At 40.1% G+C, this 25,507-nt stretch overlaps 1 protein-coding gene across 1 annotated transcript in view; it reads left to right on the top strand.

Annotated features, from left to right (window-relative positions):
- The window catches only part of STN1 (STN1 subunit of CST complex), a 36,165-nt gene extending 12,260 nt beyond the window's left edge, over positions 1-23,905 (top strand). Inside the window, exons 3-10 of the mRNA XM_080347430.1 lie at positions 3,190-3,285; positions 7,792-7,863; positions 9,577-9,738; positions 11,001-11,112; positions 11,850-12,012; positions 18,638-18,760; positions 19,337-19,409; positions 23,715-23,905. Of these exons, the coding sequence (XP_080203556.1) occupies positions 3,190-3,285; positions 7,792-7,863; positions 9,577-9,738; positions 11,001-11,112; positions 11,850-12,012; positions 18,638-18,760; positions 19,337-19,409; positions 23,715-23,872 (959 nt within the window). The 3' untranslated portion in view covers positions 23,873-23,905. The remainder of the gene's footprint in view (positions 1-3,189; positions 3,286-7,791; positions 7,864-9,576; positions 9,739-11,000; positions 11,113-11,849; positions 12,013-18,637; positions 18,761-19,336; positions 19,410-23,714) is intronic.
- Positions 23,906-25,507: the final 1,602 nt, after the last annotated feature.

The raw sequence follows: 25,507 nt of genomic DNA, 5'->3' as shown, positions 1-25,507 counted from the left end.
AATTAAACTTATAACCATCAATAAACATTTCACAAGAACAGGAACAGTCCTGCTCTCTTTTTTAATCTCTAAATTACCTCAGTTTCTCTTCTTGCTTCCCTTCCTGTTCTTTTACTTAAATGAGTTGTCCTCTGCTTTGGAAACTCTTTCAGTTTTGTTAAAACTTTTTTTTTTTCTAAGATGATCCTAAGGAAGTGGTATCTGTCATGTCAAGACTTCAGGCTTTCAAATTGGTGCATGTGAGCTTTCTCCACTTCCTGTGCATCTGGCATTTTGCACAACTAAGCTTGCTTGCAATCCTGTATTATTTTCTAAACCAAACTTTAAAGAATAAAAATAAATTTCATAGAACAAACATCCTGAATTTTGCTCATTCTCCTGGTGCTGTGTATACACCAAACCAGACATCTTTCAGCATGTCTTATTTATTGGCAACAAATTATAGCACAACCGAAACACTAAACACTAAAAAATATCTTTGGGGGAAGGAAAAAGGTAGGTGTTTGCTGTCAATGTTTTCTGCCTTTAATGGGTTTCTTAAAGACCAGCTGAAGTATCTGATTGGCTATAAATCAGTCATTAGGTAACAGTAATTAAGAATGAATGAGTGCAAAACAAAAGAGTTGTAACCAGGAGGAATGGAAAGAAACACAGACTAAATGTCAGGAAAAACATCCTTAGAGTGACATCTACTAAACCATGGAGCTGCCTTCCCAGGAAAGAGGTGGGATGTCCTTCACTGGGATTGTTTATATCTGAACTGTACATGTTGCCAGGAATTTACTGTCCGGAACAGTCTTGCATTGGCTCTGAGGAAATGGACTGAATGACCTAATAAGTTTTTTTCTTTCCATTTTTAAGCATTAGGATTTGATGCCACAATGACTAAGCCCTTAAAACAACACAGAGGAAAGCAGTAAACCTGGCCAATTACTTTCCTGCTATAAATGGTGACAAGAAGGCTGGAAAACCTCCCAGATAAAAACAGCAATTGTGTTGTCTCAGAGGCCTTAAAATGAGAGTGGGTGTCAAACTCAGTTGTAACACATAATCACATCATGGAAATGAACTGTTCTCAGAGTTATCATGCACCGCTGCATTGTGACAGCTTATCAACAAGCGAGTGAAGCTACAAATAGCATAAAAGGAGGTAAAAAAAATTAAAGCAATGGCAAAGAGCTCAGTGCTCTGTAAAGCTGGTAAATATGTGATTAGAACTTGCCCCAGAGATCTCTGTATCTGTAGCCCCCTACACCACTGCTGTGGCTTCCTGTTGTGGTAAGAGCACACTGATGTAGGTGTTATTTACTGAGTTACTAGGAGCTTGACTTAATGTGCTTGCACATAGCTTCAAATGTTTAATATATTTTTATTGCTACCAATATGAACATAGTTTGAATGAATAAGCTGGCAGGAGAAACAATTTACCTGTTGAAGTCATCAAGTTCAACAACTTTCAACAGTGTAAATGCAATTTCATCTTTCAAATGACTTCAGGTAGTTTCTCAGGGAGTAAGGGTAGAGTTCTATGTGAGTTATGAGGATGGAGAAAACCAGCTTTATCTCTTTTTCTATTATTTGCCAAAATTCAGCTTATTAACTGGGAAATGAACATAATGTGTTGTTCGCACAGTCAAGAGCCTGGAGTCTCTGCTCCACAGACCTACTCTGAACCTGACCCAGGCCTTCTTTTATAGAGATTTCTTGAGGTTTAGTGAATAACTACATACACCAGGAGCATTTCTGTCAAGGGTTTCTATAGCAGTGTTTATTGGTGTCCTGGTAAATGGAATGAGAGAGAAGTTGACAGACCTGCTAAACATATTCTATGCCAGACCTGACCAGTAGAGTAGTAGAAGACAGCTCTGAGATGACAGTGATAGATGCATCCTCAAAACATTGTACTGGACTTTTATGAGCAAAGTTTCTGTTTATGAGCTGCTTGGCTGATCACCTGTGATATATTCTGAAACTTCGGGGTTTTTGTCTTTCTTAAGAAAGTTAATTCCAGGCTCATTTAAGGCTACCAGCTATGTAGGACAAGTTATTTTTGGATTTTGGTTTTCATTTTTTTATATAGTACGTTTTTCTGAGTCCCTTGCTGCAGCGTTTCTCTTTCCCTTTGTAAGAACAAGACTTGCCACAGTGTATGGAGCCAAATGTTCCCTCTGAGTCCCTTGAGTTATCTAGTTTTTAGAATGGAAGACAGTTATTGAACATCCCAGATGGCATATTTCAGTAAAGCAGCAGTATTTGAAAAGTGAAGAAAACACATTGACTGAAAATTAGCCAGCCCAAGATATATCTGGAGCATATCACCCTGTTATCCTCCTGCTGGTGGATGGTGAAGGTTCGGCATATAACGTTTATGTTGGTGTTTGCTGACATTTGTCACTGTCTTAAAAGGGATTACAGCACGTGATGACCTCAGTGCCATCAAAGTCCACTGGGCTCTGATTCCTCACTGTTTGCTGGACGTGTTTTTACATGTTATTCAAGTCATCTTTATAGATGCATAAAAATAGCTTTGAAGAGATGGGATTGGAATGTGTTATTTCAGAAACTGAAGTTCAGGATGCTGCCCATGATGACAGCATTGTGTGCTCTGCAATCTAAGTGTGTTATTTCTCTCCCCTGCCCCCCATGTCTCCTGTTCTTTTAGATATCAAAGACAGAATTATGTTAGAGTCTCTGCCTTAATCAGGAGCAGATGCATTGTGTGAAGCTCAAACTGCTTCTATTGTATTCTATTATTTATTTTGAAGCCTGATGAAGATGTAAAAAACCAAAACAAACAAAATACACACACAGAAACCACAACCAACCAACAAATAACCAACACACCAAACCAAAATGAAACAACAAAACAAACAAAAACTTTAAAAACCCTAATGCCTGCAGCAAACAAACTGTTTTTCAGATCCAAATGTGCAAGAAAACAAGAGGTTAATAAAGTTCTGACACTCTACCAAAGCAAGCTTTTGGTGTCCTCTGTAGAGCTGATACTTCTTCCTTCCAGTGCTCCCAGTCCTCAATGATCCAGGGGATTTTTCACGTGACTAGGCATGGTGTAATTTAAGATGTATTAAATATGTAAGAAAGTGTTGGGGGTTTTATGGACAAATGTGACTAGGTAGGGTAGGATGTTGAAATAAATGGTTATACTTACCAAGACTGTTCTGTCTCTAGGTATATTCTTCTATAATGGACATCCAGTAAGACAGGTGGATGTTGTTGGCATAGTGGTTCAAAGAAAAGAACGAGATGCGTGTTTTAATTATGGAGGTAAGAAAAGTTTTTCTTTCTTCTTGCACTTATCAGCCATCTAATCTTAATTACTGATAGACCTTAAAGATTGCCTTATTTGATCATCATCTGTTCTTGAAACAACTGTGCTCTTATCCTAATTTAATGTGTACTTGAAGCTCAGGTTACTTAGCAAACTTAGGGAAGCTACTGTTTATCTTGACTTCAAAAGTAGAGAAACAAATAATTAAAACAGAGAACTGCTTTATTTGGGATCATCTAACAAATCTCAGTTTTGGTTATTGCTTTGTCACTAGACTCCACTATCTTCCTCATATATATATATATATATGTGCAGTTCTTTTGATCAGATATAAATGGATTTAACAGTGTCCGCAAATGGGAAGTCACTTCTTCCTTTTTTTGAACCTTAGAAATCCCTTCTGACTTTTTTGTATGTTTTGTTGTATAGTATCTTGGAGCCAGCTTTTAATAGCAGTCCAGAGTTTGTTTATGTTTAGATGTGAATGAGTGTTAGCAAATCTAACTCAAGCATCATAGTACCAGTCCTTGCCAACACCAGCTGGGAGTTGTCTCCTCCCTATTGCTTTTCCCAATATTCAGACTATTTTATTAACATTGAAACATCTGACTGTCGTTTTGTTCAGCTGTCTTTTTTTTAACTGGAGGAAAATGTAGAGTGGAGTAGTGGTAATGTGGCAAGTTTCACAACGTGGGGTATCTCATCTCATTTCATAGTAGGAAGAGGGAGCTAAGTGCACAGATTGTATTGAAGCACTTGAAGGACTCATGTCCTGTCCTTTGTCTTCCTCTGGGTTTCCACCTGATGGAGGTAAGCACCTCATCTTACCCAGTTCCCTCACCTATAAAAATAGAGGCAGCAGCCATTCTGCGACTCACAGGAGCATTGTGAAGGTACAGCTGACAACTCAACTGGGTCCCAGCTTCCACAACACCTGCAGTTGAATCACATTGCTGCAGAGTAGCATTAACTGCTAGTGCAGGTAGCATATCCTGCCCTGGGTGTGGCAACTTAGAGCAGACTCTATGCTCTGTAGAAATGTCCCTGCAAGTTTCTTAGAGCTGATATTTTCTAGATTTTTTCTTTTTTTAAGCCTAATGTCTGAATATTTGTTATTACCCTACCATTATGCTAAATAATGAGTTGACAGTAAACATTTTGAAGCACAGATTTCTCTGACACTTGAAGTAGCACAGGCTAAACAAGGAACTAAGTTAAGAGGCGGAGATGTAGTTGGTGATGCAATGAGGTGTTGAAACATAAATTGAATGTCAGCTATTATTCTTTTATTGAACCAGTATGCAAATGCAGTTATCACTTCATGAGGACAGAGGAAAACAGAATCAAAATTACTAAGGCAGAAACAATTCTATGGGCAAGGGTTTCCCACACTGCTCTCAGCATTAGTTTGGATTTAAACGTGTTGGAAACATTTGATTTGGGTAGAAAGTGTTGGAAGCATTTGATTTGGTTAGAAAGTGAAGGAATAGAAATAAAAAGAAACTATAGAGTAGTGCAAGGCCTTGGTGTTAGATCAGCTGACCTTTAAGTACAGCTCTCCATGAGCCTGGCTTCCTGCTCTCCTTTCACATCCAGCTCTACTCTGTTCCAGCGGTTCTTGATTTGAGCTTTCAGGCTGCCTGCCAGGGTGCTGCTTCCCAGCCTGCCCTCCCTTTCAGGCAGGCTGACTCTGCCAGCCTTAAAATTGTAACTTCTTAGACAGTTTCCTGCTTGTAACTTCTTGCATCTTTCAGTTCAACAGACTCTGGCTGGTGAGTCACAGAGCAGGCGTTGCTTCAGTTGGAGTGCCGAGCACTGCTTAGTACTTGCTCACTTTCCATCTGCTTAAAAGTGACTTACAAAGGAATTTCCCCCTTTGTACTTTTTCTCTGATAGAGAACTGAAATGTCTTTGTGTCACTGCCACTGTCTTCCCCCCATTTCCTATCTGTCTGCTTTGGAATACACACCGCTCATTTTAAGAGAATCTTAGGTCCTCTGTGCTGAAAACCATACAGCCAGAACTGGTGACAAAATAATAATTGTAAAAGAGAATAAATTGACTCTTTCCTGGCTTAAAAGAATTACATGCTGTGTAAAACCTGATTTTGATGTTTAGATTTGATTGTTTATTGCTATTACTGTGACCAGTTGGGAGAAGGATATCTAATTAAAGTGTAACTTTGAACAAGCTCGTATTATAGCAAATGCACCTTTCTGACCTCTTTTTTTCCTTTTCTTGTTAACAAAACCAAACATCACATGTAGTTTTCTGTATAATCCAGAACTATTTTGAAAGGCTGAAAGGCACTTGCCTTAAAAACAAATGAAAAAAATCTCACTGGGATTTCAGTAGGCTCATGAAGGCCCTGCAAGAACCATACCCCTTTTGTTCTAAAGAAATAAAAATGAACACAATTATTTTATTTACCAGGTAGCTTTGAGAGTGCTGCCCCTCAGATAGTTAATGTAAGAGTGAAAACCAAACTCAAAGAAACAAAACAATAGAAAAACCTCAAAAAAACCCAAACCCACTAAAAGACCCAAACAAACACAACTTTAAGCACAAGGAGATGAGGAAGGGCGGCACAGGGAGCACAGGAAGTTTTCAAAAGCTCGTAGACCCCGTGAGTGCTTTTAAAATAGATTATCATTCTCCTGTAAAATTAGAATACAATTGCAAGAGTTCTCATTCATCTGTGTTTCAGGACTTATTTGCCTTTTTGCTCAGAGCTTTTATTTGTGGATTGGAAAACCTTTGTGTAAGAGCCTTGCTCTGCTACCAGATTCCCTGTGTGGTCAAGAACAGGTCAGTCTCTCCAGGGCTCAATTTTCAGCTGTTGCACTGATGAGGAGGAATCTGACCTCCTAATCCTTTCATCTTGTTTTGTGTCTAAGCCCTTTGTAGGAAGCATGTCTCTTCACAGTTGGTGCAACAGCCAGTCGCAAGCTGGAACGTCTAGAAGCTGCAATAATGTAATAGTGAAATGTCACCTGCCCTGTTTCTTCTTGCCGTTGCTGGCTTGCGTGAATGACTTGCCATGGTATATGAGGGCTCTGACTGCTACTAAAATTGTTGCTTTTTGTCTATACCAAGGAGAGGAAATCCTACCAGCTAGATAATTATCTATGCTGTGGTACAAAATTAAAGCTGCGGAAACAGCTGCAGACACAGCAGCTCAAAAGGGGGATAGCAGTGAAACGAGCATACTTTTGTGACAGAATTTGACGTTGCCTGCACCTTAAAAATGCTGTATGTTTGTTATAAGGAATGTGCAGCTAAACCACTAGGAAACAGGAAGGCAAGACAATTATTTGTAATTGAAGCCCCCGAAAAAGGGACTTTGTTTCAAAACACTTGAGACAATGCAAAGGCATTTTGCTTTGATGCTATGGTTCCCAGAGGAAATGACTGCAGGTACCAATCAGTACCTTGCTGGTAAACATTGCTGTTACTTCCGTAGTCATGGATCTGGTTTAAGGAGCTGAAGAAAATTGCAAATTCCAGTTTGTGAAGAGTGGAAGCTCAATCTTGGAGAAGGCTACGCTCAAGGAACAAGCTACTTGAAGCATTAGCTGGACTGGAAATGTGATACTTGCTGTGATTTGACAGACATTTAGTGCCCTTTTATTTAAAGATTGTTTGTTGGTTATGTCATTTATATACAGTCTCTTGATCTATAGAACAATTGATTCTTCTGATAGTTTTTAGTTTTGTCTTTCTTTTTCTGCTGTCCCTGACAGTACAATGCCTGGGGCAGAAATCACAAAACTTATTTTGATTAGGCACTAGCAAAACAGGAAACACTAGATAGCTCCTGTGGTGTGAAGCATTTTTGGCAGCTGAAGTGGCTTGCATGCTACCAGTACCTACACTTTAAGCTGGGAATTCCTGACCTAAAGCAGAACCACAAGCATGTGCTGTCCTCTGTCCTTCCTGGCTAGAGGAGCTGCCTTTCTGTGCTCTGGAACACCTTGTATGGGAAAGGCCAGCAGAAGTGGTGCACAGTATTAGTGTGGAAACCAGTGCAGCTGGAGGTATCAGCACTTCTAAGTCTGTTCATGTGACTGTGCCCCTCAACATTGAAGTGCTGTTTTTACACTGTTACAGCAATGCTTCTGTGGTTTGTGCCCAGTTTGCTGTTTTAATGTATGTTTTCAGCTTTCAACACTGATTCTTCTTCTGACCCTTTAGTATCCAATATATGTACTGAAGCCTCAATTTAAATTCATGCTTGATCTTCTTTTTGAGAATAAACCTATTAGTTTGCTGACTGTGCACATAAGCATGGTATCTGCTACTGAGCTACTTCCACAACTGAAACAACTGCAGAGATTTTTTCAGAGGTATAAGTAGGGGTTGAGCACCTCTTTTCCCTTTCAGATTGGTTAGAATGAGATATCTTTGGCAGTCATCTCCTTACATATCTATGTGTCTTCACTTCTTGAAATGTCACTACCCGCTTTCTTACTCTGTAATTCTTGCATTTTTTTTTTTTACAGTGGATGATAGTACTGGAGTTATAAATTGTGTGTGCTGGAAAAATCCCATGGTACTAGAAACATCTTTATCAGGTAAGTTGTCAAATAAATAATTCCTCTTTTGACTGTGCATGTTTTGTTTATGTCTGTCTTACGTAATTTAGTAAATAATCAAACTTGCAGAAGAGCCAAATTTTTTTCTTATTTTCTTGTTTTTTAATTAAATTTCAATCGCCACATCCTGTCATGCCTTTTCCTTTTTTGAGTAATACAGTATTTCAGTTTTATGCTGTGACATTGTTCAGAGAATCTTCTTCATACAGTTCTTCTTTTGACTTCATTGAGTGAGGAACTAGGCTGGAAATCTGCCAAATGCCACAGTTCCTGTTTCCAAAGTCAGTCCATTGACCACCAACCTGATCTATGTTCCCCGCATCCTCATGATACAGTAGTTTCAGGATCCATCTTGTCTTCTTTGCTTGAATTCATATTCTCCTCCTGCTGATGCACAGGCTGTCAGTGATGAACTCAAAAGTAGCTTAAAACACAGTGGGAGGATGCCAGGGATCTTTTATGATTTGGGAAGGTTCTAAATGTGCAGAAATTGCATGTTTGAAATGAATCTATTATTGCACTCAATAACAGAACAGCTCCCTAGCGTCTCAGTTTCTCTTTGCCTTTTTTTCCCCCACCATTTTTCATAGATCAAAGCATGGAATAATTTATACTTTGGACCTTCCTGAAAGCTCATGTAGTAGAATGGCAACCGTGATACGGAGCTGATCAGATCCTACTGAAATAAATGTTACTAGTGTCATCTGCCAGTATTAGGGTTACACATGCATAGAATGTGGAAAGCAAAGCTTGATTTGAAGTTGAAAACACTGATGTCTCTGGAACAAGCCTGTTTATACAGGCAGATAATTCTTACTTGATTACATTTAACAATAATATAACAAGTGGTATAAATGATCTCAACTGGAATCTAAAAGACAGCTCTCACTTTTGGAGAGGCACAGCTCTCAAAACAAAAGGGGGACCCACAGTGAAATCAGTTCTTTATGAGGAATTTAAATTAATTAAAAGAATTTCAGGAAATACTGCTTAAAATAGAATGAGGATGCAGGATGCCCATTTCAGCCTCGTGTTGTTCTTTTACATGTACCTCAGTAGTGCTTTAATGGGCACTATGTTTTTAACAGAAATTAATTCATTTGTACCTGCTAAAGGAAACAGCTCCTGAGGGGCTCAGGAAATTTTCTTCCAGCCTTTTGTAGTTGTGATCAGAGATACTTGGATCATTAATCAGGTTTGAAGTTATGAAGTATTTACTCTCTTGCAAAGGTGTGTTATGTAAATGGGAAGTTGTCAAGTAGCATTCACCTCAGTGTAGACATCAAATTGCATCACACGAATACTTTGACCCCACCTTAGATGACTCATTCTTTATATAAAAAGTTCAGCGGGCCTTTCTTTTCCCCCTCACATCCATCTTAGCATGACAAAATAAAAAAAATATGGAACCCATTTCAAATTAATGTTTCAATTTTGCAACCCATCTATGGCATTTTCAGTGGTTAGTCCATATCTCTTCCCTTTTCCACTTTCCCTAGGTAAACCATTTAAATAAATATAATACTGTAAATTAACTTTGTCACCCAGACGTTTTGTTACCCAGGACACATGGTGCCTGGGACCTTACCCCTTTTTTAGCAATAAGACTGTATTGCTTAGGTGTTTGGATGAATACAAAAGGACAGTCATCTTGGCCTTTATGCCTGATATCCTTTCCCCGACTTCTTACAGGTCATCCAAGAACACCCAGCAGTCTCACTGTGCTTGAACAGATGAAGAAACTCCAAGAAATGGTGAGCCAGAAAACCAAACTGGACATTGGAGATGTTGTCCGGGTCAGAGGTCAGATCCGAACCTACAGGCAACAAAGAGAAATTCAAGCTTTGTGTTTTTGTGAGTGTTATGGATCTGTGACATATGGAACTTTGTCTGAATTTGAGAAAAGACTTAAGCTGTGTGTAATTCATGGAATAATTTCCACTTTATTTTCTGGCTTCTCATTTTTCTGAAGAGATTTTCATCTATATGTCTTTATTTCAATTTTAGCAGTATAAGGTTAGAAAACTACTTAATATGTGGGATTAGATTGCCTGTAAATGAGGCATTCTTGGAAAATCTCTAAGAGATGACTAGCATGCATACAGGAATGCTTTACAAATATTGTGGCTGGGTATCTGTGAGAGTGGCTTGCTCTTCAGTTTTCTTTGTGTTGAACAGCCAAAGCCCATGGGAAGGGAGATGGTTACCTTTTATATCGCATATCATCAAGAGCATCAGCTGCTTTGGGGAAACAGTTGCTGTTTGCTATAGTCTGTATAATCCGTGCCATAGGTAGGCAGCAGCGTGTGGGACATTGTAGCACTGAAGCCCAGGGTCTCCTAAGCTCTGACTTCAGAATGACTGAGAATTGTTCCTCATCTTCAGTCTTTTGGGCACAGATCTGCACGCAGGTTCTGCTGCTATATCTCACAGCTCTTTGGGCAGCAGGGTTCTGGAGTCCGCTGCTTAAACCCAAACATCTTCCAGTGACATAACTTCTTCTCTCCTTCATGTTTGTGCTGTTGTGTAAGAGTTGGTTTTCCCCAGGGCAATATTTCAGAGACAATACTGAAATTATTCCTTTGGTGGAGGAAAGCCAATCTTTTAAAAATCCTGTGTGGCTCAGATAAAAAGTCTGTAGACTTTTCAGCTCTAGCTAAAATCTGAGATGGAATTCAACCCTACTTTCCAGACAGAAGATTTATGAATATATAACCCATTTAGGGGCTGGTTATAATACCATTGTTTCATTAAAGGAGATATGCAGTTCAAATAGCCTCTACATTGCTTTCACTTTGGTCCAAATAAAGCTCCTTACTATGTGTTAATTTCATCTATAAAGATAAAGACTGCTGAAAGGTAAAATAGAGATCACAAATACTGCTTAAATAAGTTGTCAGACAAAAGCAATGCACCACAACAGGTCATTTATCTCCTTGTAAGCTGTAAAAGCAGGAGTGGCCTTTGTGGTTTTGTTTTTAGAAAAACAGCAGTGAACAAAATTTGCCAATTTAATACTGGCATGGGAAGCTCTGTTGTGCTGCCTCAGGTATGCTTGCCTACAAGATTAGTACTGCAGTTCTGGCCAAGTATGTGTGTTCTCTTTGCTGCTCCAGATAAAGTGGATGATCCTGTGTGTGATGTTCAGATTTCAAGAATGCTGGAGCTCCCATGTCTCTATAGGGAAGTTTACGATAAACCTTTCCAAGGCCCTGAGGAGGGCCAGAGGTAAGTGCAGTATCCAGGCCGGTCGTGGGGCAAAGTGTGGGATTTTATTATTGTGTATTTATTATTGTAATAACTGTGGAGAAAGACCCTGCACAAACACACAGTGGCGACCTGCTTTTCTCTCAAATCATTGATGATTCCTACAGATGAGATACCTGTCCGTAATCTGAGAAAAGAAATACAATGCTGAACTGATGTGAACAGTAGGAATGTAGTAAAATACTGTGTATGGACTTCTTGCACCTAGTGAAGAAAGAGGGAGTTTGGAGCAAGATTTGGGCTTGAGGTCAACAGATTAGATGGAGTAATGTCCTTGCTTGATTTTGTTTTATGTGTAAGGATACGGAGCTATTCCATCAAAATGCTCTCAACTTCTGCCTGTGTCATCGTCAAATTGCAGATACATAACCTCAGTAAACTGAGTCAAACAGCCTGTATTCAGCTTAAGGGTAGCTGGATGCTTTTGGCAGGTCTGATGCATGTAGTGTGATTTCAGAGACTGCAGATCTTCAGTCATTTGCTGTAACAGAGTTGTGTTTTCAAGAGGAGCAGTTGGATGCTTATTGCCTATAAAAATGGTGTATTTTAATTAAGGGTTTAAATTCAGATTCTTTAAGGATAGTGAAATACCTTTTGACCTTTGAAAACCAGTCTAGCAGGCTAACTTTACACAATTGTTCTAAAAAATGTTAGTAGTATATTTCTTGCCTTTTGACATGTTCTTTGTATCCGTGTAGTGGCCTGGAGGATCAGAATTTCTCAATCACTGTGCTGTACGAGAAAGTGAAAGGCTTTCTATTAGAAAAGAAAATTCAGACCTTTTACCAACAGGAGTTGGAAACAATTGATTCTCTAGTGTCGCTGGCTGCTGTGCATCTATCCAGTCCCAGCAGTCAGGAGGTGAGTTAATGTAATTGTTTCAAGTTTTTAGTGGGGTGAAATAATACCTTGTACTTTTTTAAAGCATAAACAACCAGCTAAGAGACTGGTGCCTTCAGATGATTCAAAACTCACGAGTGCTTTGGCTATATGTGTGAAACAGAGCTTGAGGAAACCTTGTCAATTAGGACATACAAAACTGGACTGAAGAAAGCCATATGAGAAAATTCTCTTGTTAAGGGTAGTCTTGTATTGGAGCTGAGTAACCGTACAGTCTGCAACAGGCACTAGCTTATCTAGAACTGTAAAGAGTGGCAGTATGACAAAGGAGAACTCTTTAAAGTGTTTGAGTGGCTTGGGACAGATGTTTGAGATCCTGAATTTGATCAGGAGACAGGAGCACAAAGTCTCTAATTTTAAACTCAATGTATTACTAGAGATGTAGCTTTCAAAAGGAGATTATGATGAGTGGATGAATAGTGCACCTTGCTACATGTTTCTCATGTTGGAAATCCCTTGTTGTGAAAAGCTATGATTGAAAGGATCAGAAGGTGGGATTTAATTGAAATTAGTTTACATGCAATTATGTGTAACCAAACTGTTAAGAAACTTTCCAGTGGGACAATATGCTCTTGATCAACTGTGGAATGGAAAATAGAACAAAAACCCCATTTTGTAAAATGGCTTTATATTGGTCTGTCATTTGAATAAATTACAAACCAGATTCTGAACTGATGTGAAGTGGTAAATTTCTGGAAAAGTAACAGAGTTATGGCTTTTACTGTGTTACCAATGGCAACTGAAACTTAAACTAGAGTGTAGTTGACTCATGTATTTACTTTTTGGTTTTCTGTAGAGAAATAAATCCATGGCAGTAATTTTCACTGCCTGATTCTGATATGCACTCTAAGTTAAGTGCTATGTTATATTAACATCTGACATTTGTTTAATTCTTAAAAAAAAAAAACAAACCACAACATAAAAGCCAGTCCCTTGTTGATGTGGCCAAACAATAACAAAAAGTAGCTCTATTCTTGGCCTTGTTGAACTGCTTCTGATAGCTGCTTCTTGGTAGCTGTTTATTTTATTTTTATTAAAGGTATTTTTGTTGTTTGCTTTAAAGCAAGCATGGATACAAACAATAACAGGACCTACTCTCATTTTTGACAGCCAAGTTTTATACTAGAATATCCAACATGGAACAGGATATTTTTCCGAACTAGCTAGAACAGTATCAAAATTCCTAAACACTTTACATTAAAAGAAGTTAAACTTGTTGTGACTAATACTGGTAACTTTCATCTTTGAAGTTTCAGCATTTGTAGAAAGATCAAGATGCAAAGAAATGTAGAAAGATCAAGACTTGCAATGCTGTTTAAAGTAGGAACTTGTGCAGAGCAAATATTAAAAGGGGGAAAAAAAAAAAAAAGAGCCAACAAAAAGATCAAACCAACAAGAACAATGTAGCATCAGTGTTGCCAGCAGGCATGAGGAGCTATCATAATAATTTATAGTTGCTCCTGACCCTGATGCAAAGGTGTGAGTATATGTCCCAGGAATTTGGACACACAGATGCCTATTTAGAAATTGCAGTTCTCCCTATTGCCCTTCGGTATTAATTCCTTGCAAAGAGGCTTATATACTTTTGCATAAGAACCGACCTGCAGTTGTCAAGTGACCTGAATGCCTAGAGAGGAGCGCCTAGTGCTCTGGAAATGCATTTCATTGTTCCTCTGCTTTGTCTCTTGAAGGTGTCATTTCTCATAATGGGCAAAGGGTCAAGTACTCAGCTTGATCCACAAAAATAAGTGTAATAGATCTGATTTCTGTTCCTCTTCTTTTCCTTTCTGTAGTCTTCTGGTTTGCATTGCTCTTAAACCAAAAGGTTAAAGCATGCTGCTAATGTGGAAGAGTGGTATTTCATGCCTACTTGGCAAGACAGGAGATAGATGAGTGGACCAAACTAATTAGGCCGTGCCACAGTATACACCCTTGTTCACTTCATGCACTCTTCCTGGATGTGAAAGGATGAGTTGCTTGGATGCATAACTTTTTTTTACCCTGATTCCAGTGTTCTAGAGCACAGTTGCTGTTAAACTCTTTTCTTGCCTCTCTCTTCCTTTCCCTGTGATCCTAGGAGATGTAGTGCGCCCACTTCATCTCTTTCCCAACTTTTAAAGTACTTGCAGTGTTCATCATAGTGAGAGGGTATCTGCCCATGGAATATTTTCTGCAGGGAGGCAGTGAGCTGCTGTGGAGTCACTGGCAGTGGAGTGGAGCAGGGAGTGAAGATGGAAGGAGATAGCTTGAGATAGGCAGTATCTCTCTTTTCCTTTTCATGATTACTGTATATAAGCCCTGTCCACATCTCATACGTGCCCTACAACACCTGGTTCTAGTCCTAATGGCTCCCCCGCAGCGCAGTCATCTGGCTCTCCAGAATAAATTTCCCTCTAGTAGGTGGACATGTCAGAACTCACATTATGTCCTCTGCTCAGACAAAAACTAGGGAGCATTTAATTTTATAGTTTACAGAGGGTGGGTAAGAGAATTGGAAGGCTTGGTGGTTTTAAAAAAAATTGAAAAATTAACAAATCTGTTAAAATTTTTAAAACGAGTGGAGCTTTATTTCACATAACCTTAAAACAGCTGTTGAGCCTGGAGGGGTGTACCATAAGAAAGACTACCAGCAAAAAAAACCCCAACAAAGTAATCTTGTGCTTATAGAACATAAAGAATGTACTTGCTGGACTTAGTCAACTATGTTTGGCAAACAGACAAGTCTTTGCTTTCTTTTTTTAAAGAAAACTACATGTGAACTTGATCCATCTAGTTTCTCAACTCAATTAAATACGACTTGCAACCAGCCAGTCTTGATTAACCATTTTTATGCTCTTCTTCCATGCATAAGCTATAGTGTGTACTATTTTAGTGTTAGCATCCTGGTTTGTGTATGTCACCAGGCTGGACTGTAACCTGCTTTCCTGGCTCTGCTGTTTGTACTTCTCTTGATTTGAATAGTATCTCAAGGTCAGCAATGACAAGTAGTTAAAGCATGGCATTTTACAGTGTTATTCATACTTACTGTATATACCCTGTACATTGTACTGTAGGTATAACATAGTGCATTATACATTCTTTGTCATGTGCTTGTCTTCCTTCCTCTGGAGGAAGATTCACTGCTACTTTAAATATCTGTGTTGCAAAGCTTATTATAGGACTTCAGGACTGATATGTCCAGAATTACTATTACTAAAATTGTCACCTGTCTAAGCCAAGGATTAAACATTGCATGAGAAATTGCAAAGGGCAATTCCATGGGTAGAGTCACGTGTGTGGTTATACCAGGAAACTTTAACACCATCAGGGTGTGTTGTGATTCATAATGAGCCAAAGATTACATACTTTCAGTGCTTTGAACAGACTGACTAATTCCTGTACCGCTTCATTCTTTAACCTATTATTGATTGTACAGAGAGTTTGTCTTGTTTTAAAGATCTGAGAAAAACTAGCTGCACAGCACCAGCCCACTAAGCTGTGTGAGACCCCCTCAGACGGAATACATTGATTAAAATATCAGCTTAATTCTGGAGACATGGATTCTTCTGTTGGCTTTGCTACAGAATCCTTGGTGGGTCTTGGGAGGGAGGATAGTAATGATAAAATTGTTATTTAATAGCTGCTTTGCTCTCAGAGTTGGGGGGAATGTGTTTTGCAAAAGCGATGAATGATTTTGGATGCTCCTGTGTTTGGATGTACAACTTCATTTACTTGAAAAGGAACTGATCTGGGAGAAGGTGGGAGGGTGGCCGCTGTCAGCGCTTCAGGGAACCTGAAATTGTGCACCCTAAAACTAAGGCATGCCAAAGGGGGCACTTTGCAAAACGAGGTGTGAACATTGTGAGAGGTAAATTCAAAATACAGTTTCAAATGCTGCTGGTGCTTTGGATCAGCGGTTAAACTACTTAATATCTGCACTTCTCAGATGAAAAGCTTTGTAAAAGTGAAGTGATGGCTAATAAGCTGTGACTCAGAAGGAACTATGTTAGCAGCTACAATGCATCTTCATAACTGTTGAAGTACCAGCATTTTTCAATCTCTTCCTGAAATAAAAGCAGGAATGTGAAATCACATAGGATTTCATAGTCCTAGATTTCTTCTCTCTGTGTATAGCTCCATGGTCAGTCTCCTGCAGATTTCTGCTCAGTAGACTAAATCACAAGCTCGGATGTATGTTGGCTCTGAGCTGGGGAGATTCAGGTCCAGAGGAAATGAGGGCCTGGTTTGGCTTAAAAGTAAGTGATAGGGTATTGGGAAATAGTACTATTGACTTAGGAGTTTGCAGGATGAAATGCTGGAGATATTTTTGGTGGACCAAATGAACAGATTTAAGTCATTTTGGATTGTGTTCACAAAAAAACTCCTCGGTTATTGCTTTACTTGGAGGGATGGAGAGGAGAAAGCATGTTCTAGAGCACACTAGTATTAAAACCCCTGAAGAAGGCAGGAGCCCTCATTTGCTCTTTGGAAACAGTTCTCCTGCCGTGGAGCCCTTTCCCTTGGACTCTGCAGCATGTATGAGAGGGTGCTGATATGTAGCAGCTGTTTACTTGTTTTCTTGCTCCCCAGCCTGTCTCTCTGCCTTGGCTCTGTCAGTGCCTTGACTTGCATTCTTAGTGATTCTGTTTCGCTGTTCATCCAGGCTGAGCTGTGTGTCAGTTCACACAGACTCTGTTTTTAATTATCTCCCTTTTCTGACGGGATCTCAGTGTAAAGCCAAACTGAATAATTATTGTGCTGCTTTGGAGGTATTTTTATCTTTTTTTCTCCCCAAATGTTTGCTTTCACATTAAAAATTGATCAGAGTCTTGAGGTGGTTGCTTTGCTAGCAGTTTCTTAGATTCTTGAGGATTTATTACTGCCTTTGACTAAGAGGCAAAGTCTCTTTATGTATGGCTATGAGAATGTGCTTTTCCATGAGAAAATATTCACTTTTCACTTAACCCTTCCTGCTACGTTTTATGTTTGTTTCTTCAGTTCATCAGAAGACGCACTATGAAGAGAAATATGATAGTGGTATTAATGGATAGTGGTATTAATGCTATGACTGGAATGGTGTCCAGACATATGATCAAGTTTTTAGTTAGAAGCAGCGTTATCCAAACTGACATAGCTGTGGTGGACAGGGGTCCACAGACAAATATTCAGGCACTGAAGTCCTTCAGTCTGGAACAGAAGGAGAAAACTGAACTGAGAATACCCATTATTCCGTGTTAATGATCTTGAAGAACTATTAGGCAACTATTTTTGAGTGTTGATTTGAGAGGAAAAAGGTAGATAGCTGTTGTGGGACAGAGAGAGGGAGGGATTTGATGATAGCCTGTTGAAATATTGAGGATTAGCTGGAGGAAGGGGATGGAGAAACTTGTGGTGCATGCTAATGTTAGTACCCCTATTGGATCTCTCCACTATTCCCAGTTAGCCACATCAGCTTCCAGGCTCAGAGGCAGTCAGAATTTCACTTGAGACTTGCAAATAGATTGATAGAATGTTTTGTGAAAAGACAATCTTATATTGCTAATGTGGTGTCTATTTCCCAAACTGATGTGAATTAATTCAGGTACATGGTGGTTGCCTGTTTTACTCCTAAGCCTTCTGCGAGTGCATCTGGTGAGTGAAGTTTAGGATATGTGAAGTCTGATACTTTTGTTCAGGACAAGATGGGAGCATTTACAGTGATAGCTGAAGAAATGGCTTGGCAAATATTGCTTTGGTTGCTCTGGTGTGGTTCTACTTATCACATGTTGGTTTGTGGGAAGCAGTTTAGCTCTATCCCCCAGGAAAACCACAGGGAGCACAGTGTACTCCCAACAGATGAGGAAACAGCAACTGGGGAAATTGAGTAGTCTGTGTAGATAAATGGGAGGTTGAAGGACATAGTAAGACAGATGAAGATAGAGAAGTGTAAGTTTGCTCTTATCTATCCATAATTTTTCCTTGCCTTTGTTCCCTTATCTCATATACCAGTCTTAATTTCTTGCATGCTCTTTATCCTTTCATTTCACTAGGCTGTGTAAAAATTTGGAAATGCAGGGGAGAAGAAACAAATACTGTTCTTGCCAGTGTCCTCCTTTTCCTTGGACACTTTCTCAGTTTCGAGTCAGCAGATGGGAATCCAGTCCCCAGCACTTGGATTCCTCTTGAGTGTTACCTTGCAAAGCTTTGATCTGCCTATCTTCCTACCCTTATTATCAGGAAAACTCTGAATATGAGCAAAGCTTGATTAGCTAAACAGCCAAATGCTCTGCTGGCACCACAAGCCTGTTCCAAAAGAAAGTTCTCAGTACATAATCAAATAGCTGCTAAGTACAAAGAAGGCAGTTAGGAGGTTGTGGTTCCTTAAGAACAGCACAAGCTTATGGTGTGTGGTTTGTTTTTTTGTTTGTTCATTTTTTTTAAAGCTCTGAGATGTTGGTTAGTGCATACCTACATACATACATATGATTTGTGAAGTACTAAATAAAGAAAAAAGTGTAACAAAATCACCTTGAGTCCCCTTGCCTTTGAAATCAACCAGAGCTTTTGCTGGTAACTTAGTGGAGCTGAGATTTCTCACCATCTGCTTCATTCCTTTCTTCCCATCCAGGTGAAGTCAAAAAATGACTCCAGTTCCAAAAGAATTCACAGTGTTTTTAAGGAAGCAATAAGGATGCTGCAAGAAAAAGGGGTGGTTTTCCAGAAACCTAGTAGCTCCAAGGACCTATACCACGTAAGGAACTGAGCTGTAGTTGCAACAAGTTCAGGGATATGACTTTCATAGCTAGCAGAAACAGTAGTAACATTTCAGAAATTGTTTCAGAAAGAGAAGCTGGACATCCAAGTGCTGCTTATCTGCAGCTTATTTCACAGTTGCTTTTGCCTCTGTATCACCCGCTGAGTTGTTCTCTTTGTAACTCAGCACCAGACTGAAGCACTGCTGCAGTTCCAAGTGCAGTCTGTGTTCACTGGGTTGCCCAGCTGTGAGCTGAGGCAGCTGGGCACACAAGCCCAGCACCTGGGATGGTTCTCTTTATTGGAGTGGGTTGAAACTCGGTGTGCTACTGAGGTGGTTGCCCTCTTTTGGGTTAAATTCTGGTATATCATGTTCTTCACCTAATTCAGGTATGCTGCTAATAGTACTAAATATAATAACTGAAGATTTAACGTTCATTATTAATCTTAGAGGCAGTATATAATGCAGACTGTAGTTATGACAGTGTTAGTTTAGAATACATCATGACTTTGGCTGTGCCATTTGCTGTGAAATAGACTGCTATAAATTGCCAGTTTCTTCTGTTTTCTCCAGGTGACTGACCATGATAAGGAGCTGCTTAAAGTGACCCTTGATGTGATTAAAGAAGACTGTCGAAAACCCAGGCGTAAGTAGCAGTATGATCGGGGCTCCTATTAGCTTGTGTTGATTTACTGATGACAATACCTCCTTCCTGCTGCTGGATTACATACGCTTCTTGTCTTTACCCTTGAACTCAGAGCTAAGTTGGTGGTGTAGCTAATCACTATAGCTAAAGCAGGAGTGCAAGGGCAGCTTCCTGTGAGCAGGGTGAAAGAGCAGGTGTGCCCAGTAGGAAGCAAACCTCTCGGATCTGAAACAAGTAGCCATTATTTTAGATTTGTATCTTTTGAGAATACTTAGTTTTTGGGAGGAACCAGGTGTAATGAAGTTAGGTCAGCACCTAGCAGCTGTTGCTTTGCACTTTGAATAAGTAGCAAATCTTGCTAGTTCAGTTTCCACAGGGGAGTCAACACAAAAGTGACCTTGCAGAAAGGTGAAATCCCCACCTACATTAAGTCAACAATAAAATTTACTTAAGTCATTAGGATAGTCTCTGTAGATTTTAAGCTCAAGTAGAGCTCAGGTGGTTGTCCTTTGCAGGTAGGTATTTCAGTCTAATAAAATCCACTTCTTTTCAGCTAATGTACCTCATGTGGCTTCTGAGTTATCCCTGTCCCTCAAGCCTGTTGTGTCATATTGCCATAGTGATAGCTTGTGCTTGACTTAAATGTCTGCTAATTACACAGGTACATTGCTACAGAGTTTCTTTCAATTCATTGGGCAGAATGTGTCAGCAGGGATCACTTGCTGCTGGAGTTCAGCTATTTGTGGGATAGAATGCACTCCAGTATAGAATAAATGACTGACTAGAACATAAGGCATATAATCTTAAATTGCTCATATCCTTATACTGTCATAACTACAGTAGTGCTTGTAGGACCTGGTATGTGATGGTTATCCTGAAAAAAAGGCTATGGGAAGTGGTATTATTTTTAAGTTTCCAACTGGCTACCTTAAGCAGTGGTACAATTGTAGACAAGGTTTGTAAGTGGAGGTGAGAGTTCTGTGTCTTTGTTAGATGGAGGGAGTGGATGTTACTCGGCATGCAGGTGAAGATAGGCTCATTTCCCAAGGCTGTTTCAGTGCTATAAGTTATCATAGCACGTTGTTTTACTGTCTTTTATCCAATTAACAAATACAAATATCTCTGTAAAATGACAAATTGTTCCTCTATACTTATTTTATACATCATCTAGTTCTGCTGGGAGCCTTTTTTTTTTTTTCTTTTTTGTATAACTGTGCCACTATAAAGACCAGAATCTGTATACAGTTGACACAGGGCACTGAGCAACCACCTGGTGTTTAACTGCCCTCTGGTAAAGTACTCTCAGTTCTGGTTGGGAAGTTATTTCTCCCAGTCAGGAGGAGTCAACAGCAGATTGAAACTCATAGGTCAGTCACAGAAAAGACTCTGAAGAGTCCTGAGCCCCAAAAGCCATGTTTTCCGAACTGAGCAGTTTAAAAATAGCAACTGCTTTACAAAGTCTCTTGTTCTCCTTGAAGATTTCCATCTACTTAGTTTCCTGTTGTAAAGAGGACAATTTCCAGGTCAGTGTCTCTTTCTCTGCTAGTCTTCAGAAGGACATTTCCAGTATCCTGGTCACTGGTTATAGAAGCTTTTGAGAAGGAAAGCCAGGAAGCTTCTGTCAAAACCAACAGGGAACTGCAGATATTTTATTGTCAGTGAGTGATGCAAGAGTGCAGAGCTTGATGTAGCTGTCGGACCCCCTCTGCTGGTGGGCTCGCAGTCACTCACCTGCTTGGCCTTGGCTGGTGAGCAGGCTTGTAGTCAGAAAGTAAGACCATGCTAATACTTCAAGAGCTTTAACGGGTTTGTTGCAAGAAATTCCTACCCATTTTCCTTCAAGAATAACATTAATCTTCCATGACAGGAAGACTGACTTGTGATAAACGGAACACTTCTCTCCAATGAGTTACTTCTCTGCCAGTTTTGAAGGCAATTCCTCACTCCATTGCTTTAGTTGTGGCACATTCTCAGGCCCAACCCAGTTGCCTGGAACTATTGTACAAATAAAAAAGTCCTCAGAGTGCCTAGTCAGAGCTCAGCAAACCCTGATCTGTAATAGGCCTTCGTGACAATGCTCGTCCTTGCCTCCAGTTGTAATTCCCAACAGCCCGATCTTAAATGCCCCCTTGTGAGGCAACTGTGGGTCTATCTAGAGGCTTAAAACAGGAAGGAAAGGATGACTGTACATTTTGACTCCAGACTGAACTGCAAAATGATAGACTTGGTCCAGATTTGTTTTCTGTTTTTTGTTTGTGGGGTTTTTTCTTTGTTTTTGTTGTTGGCATTTTGTTTTGTTTTGTTTTGTTTTTGGGCGGGGACGACTTTTTGTTTGTTTTTTGTTTTGTTTTGACAAATTTGCTCTGGTTTTAGGCTTAGATGAGGCTAATAGTAGAGAGGAAAAGAACCAAAAACCCCTTGAAGTTAATTTTAATATGTCAAAATGGACCCTGTGTGAGGTATCCACAGTGGGCAAATGGCACTTGTTTTGTGACTGTCCTCTTTGATACCTGGTAGTCAAGCAAGGCAGTTAATCCCAGCTTGGTTTACCTCAGCTGGTGAACAAAAGCTAGAACCCAGTATTCCCGCAAAGCTGGGCTGTAGACTAGGAGTGTTTCTGGGTTACTTAACAATTATACACACCTGCATCTACCCCAAAATGCCATTTTCTACTAGCATCTAGGAGGAAAATATGTATTGTACTGTTGGGTAACACCTGAGTCAGTAGTCTAATTCATTGAGATTTAAGTTATGTTACCATAGATCAGGGATGGGCAGTTTGACCTTCTTATGACAAATCTGTGACTAATGCAAAATGCAGCTACCCACTTTGTTTGCAACAACAGTCGCTATGGCCAGGTGGAGAAGGCATTGTTCTGTTCTCTGCACTTACCTAGGGTGGTGGATGCATTTTTGGCTGCCAGTAACAAAGGTCTTTCATCATGCTGGATCACTGACTCAAAAGAAATATCTTTGCCTGAATCACAGGCTAATAGGATTTAGGCTGCACTGTTTATTTGCCAGTACTCAGCACTGCCTCCTATCTACCAGTGACCTTTCTCAGCAGCTTCTCAGACAGTTCTGGGGCTCAGCTGATTCTAGAGTAGAGACTGGCATAAATAAAGGCAGCAACAATGAAAATACAGGGAGCTCCCTGGCCCATGGTGGTTTCTCAGTGCCCTTATCAAACTTACTGAGGATGAGGAAGATCATATGTGCTGGTGTGTCATTTATGCTAGTTTTCCATTGTTAGCCATGGAGGACAAATTAATCTGTTGTGGAATTCAGCACTTGGGGAGACTGGGAGCCTGCAGCACTGATGATTAGTGGGTTTGCAGGGTCTGTTGGGGAAATGTTGACTGAGGCAGCTGAGCTTCAAATGATGGCTCCAGCAGGCACATAGTAGCTGTATGTAACACTGCAGCCATTAAGGACCTTTGTCTCTTGGTTGCCCTCTAGGATTCTGTTCTCTTATACACATTCATGGTTCATTCCTCTTAAAAGGAGATAAAATTTGATACTGAAATTCTGTGACTTTTTACTCTTATAATTGACCGAGTAGTCTGAAGGACTAGGAAAAATTTCTACATGGAAAGGGTTGTGAAGCAGTGGAACAGGCTGCCTGGGGAAGTGGCTGAGTCACCAACCCTGAAGGTGTTTAAAAGAAATATAGATGAGGTTCTTAGGGACATGATTTAGTGCCAGAGTTAGATTATGGTTGGACTCGATGATCTTGAGGGTCTCTTCCAGCCAAAACGATTCTGTGATTCTAGGTGCATGGATGAGATTGCATTGCTAGGTGAATTTAAGTTGCACTGTAGCAGTTTTTCCACAAGATGCCAGCATTGGGCAGGCAGTTCCAGGTTCTGGTCACGGACATTCTTTCTGTTATGGCCGTTTTTGAAGTTGAGTGTGAGCAAAAGGATTTTTATTTGGTTTCTTCTGCAGTTGCAGAAACTGGACGGCTTGCACAGGTATACAGTTGAGGTACTCTTATTAACCTCGTCATCAGGTTGCACTGAATGAGCCCTGTATATCAGAGTTTGCAAGACTGATTATCTTTTACCATCTTTACTCATTACAGCCCTGACACTTACCGGAAAAGTCAGTTGATAGTTGGGGAACTGTAGGCACGGACTAGATCTCTCCACTCTAAATACATGCGTCTCTGCTTTAGTACCTAGGACGTTCTTCCTCTCTGACAGCTATATTTTCATGACTAATTTGGATTATAATAGTTAAAAAAAGACAGAGAGACTGAAGTCTTTCCTCTACACCTGACTGCATTTTCCTCTTTTTCTGCAGATGCTGAAAAAGGCTGCCATTTCCTTCATGTCCTGACTTGCGTTCAGCAGAGCTACAACCCCTCTCTGGCTGAAGTGGTGATGCACCGTGTCTTAGAACTGCTGGAGAGTAACAGTGATGTCGTCAGCACTATGGAAGGATATTATGTGGCATTTTAAAGAGAGAAGATAAGATACAATCATTCTGGTCCTTTCAAATGCTTTGCAAAAGAAAATACAAAAGCCGGGAAGACCCACTGTAATCTCCATGCTCCTTGTTGCCTTTTGTGTTTTCTATGCCTTGTCACTTTTGGGGAAAAATACTATCCATATCTGTGCTTGAAGAGGAACACAAGACATTGATGAAATAACATTGGCCTAAAGAAGGTTACCATGCAAGATGTTTAATCTGGAATAATCAGAACTCTGTTATAAGCCACAGTTCCAAAGCCCAGAACTGTTCATTATTTATCCTCAGAGAGGGCTTGCTGCTGCAGGGGCTTGTCTGTTTAATTTATTTGTTTAATTAGTGGTGTGAAGGCGAGACCTTTAACTTGAAAAGAGTAGAAAGGATTCAATGTAGCCTTCCTCTTTCCTCTGCACCTTCCCTGTAGCAGCTGAAACAGCAGACTCCCAGGAGGCATATGTAATGGTAAAGCCCTATAAGGATTGACATAGCAGGGAAAAATAAACCATATGCATGAGGAAAGCCAGTGAGTAGCCCCATGTGTGCCAGGTCTCTGGTTTATTGTTGTATTATATGCCTCATTCCAAGGCCTGGCTGCAGTGAGATATAGGCTAAGAGAAGGCCATGACAAAATATTTGGCATTTGCATTCAGAGTCCTGTGGAAAACTCTGGCCTTAAAGAGATGGTGCATTTATCCATAGTGGAAAACTATGTATGAATCATTTTTTTGCTGTAAATTCTGTACTTGCTGCAGGGCTCGATAGTTGGTTTCCCTGCAGGCTGCCTTACTCCTGGTGTTGCTGCTCTGCTTTGAGTTGGGTACCTTCTAGTCAGGTTTTAATATGGGCCTGAACAGGTGCTGAAAGGGTGTACCTGTGCAGAAGGAATTGCAAAAAGAATTGCAGAAGTCTCCCCCCGCTCCCCTCCCTGAATATCTCTGGAAAGCAGGGAAAGAAGTCCAGATTCTGAGTGAAGTGGCACTGAGGGGAATCACAATTTTAATTGATGCCTACAAAAAGGTCTGGTTGGCTACAGGGGTGATTTGCTTCTCAGATTCCTGCTCTGATTACAGATCAGCTTGAAGTGATGCTTAAAGACAAAGGCTGTCTGTGGGAAAAGTAGTTTGGAATATCGATTCCTAAATTCAGACTCACTTCAGGAGTTAACCATATGTTACTGCTTGATTATGGGCAAGTCGCCTACTTGGCATGTATTTGAAGATATTTTAAAGGAAAGTATGTGGTGTCTTGGGCCACATGGAAGAGCATGGCAACTAATTTAAAAGAACACTGCTAGCTCAGGGAGGCAGGTGATCTTCTCTCTTAGGTTAGAAGAGAGGCAGATTCTAGTTCTCCTGAGGGTGTCAGCCAAATGTGTGGGCTGGATGAGTTTTGGGAGAAAGCTGTAACAGCCGAGTCTTGGAGGAAAATATAGTCTGGAGATTGTATTGTTCTTTAGGGCTTCTTTAAATAGGATTATATCTTTGTTCCTTACAGCTTGGAAAGTCATACACACAGCATTTAATATTTTCTGTGGCCTTCAACTTTGATGCTGCCTTACCAGTGTTTTAGATGTGTTTCTATATGTAGAATCTGCCTAACCCCTAGCCACCTGTTTTTTCTATGCA

This window comes from Nesoenas mayeri (genome assembly GCF_963082525.1).
Source record: "Nesoenas mayeri genome assembly, chromosome: 7".
In the NCBI taxonomy this organism is placed as follows: domain Eukaryota; kingdom Metazoa; phylum Chordata; class Aves; order Columbiformes; family Columbidae; genus Nesoenas; species Nesoenas mayeri.
This window is presented reverse-complemented; position numbering and strand designations above follow the sequence as displayed.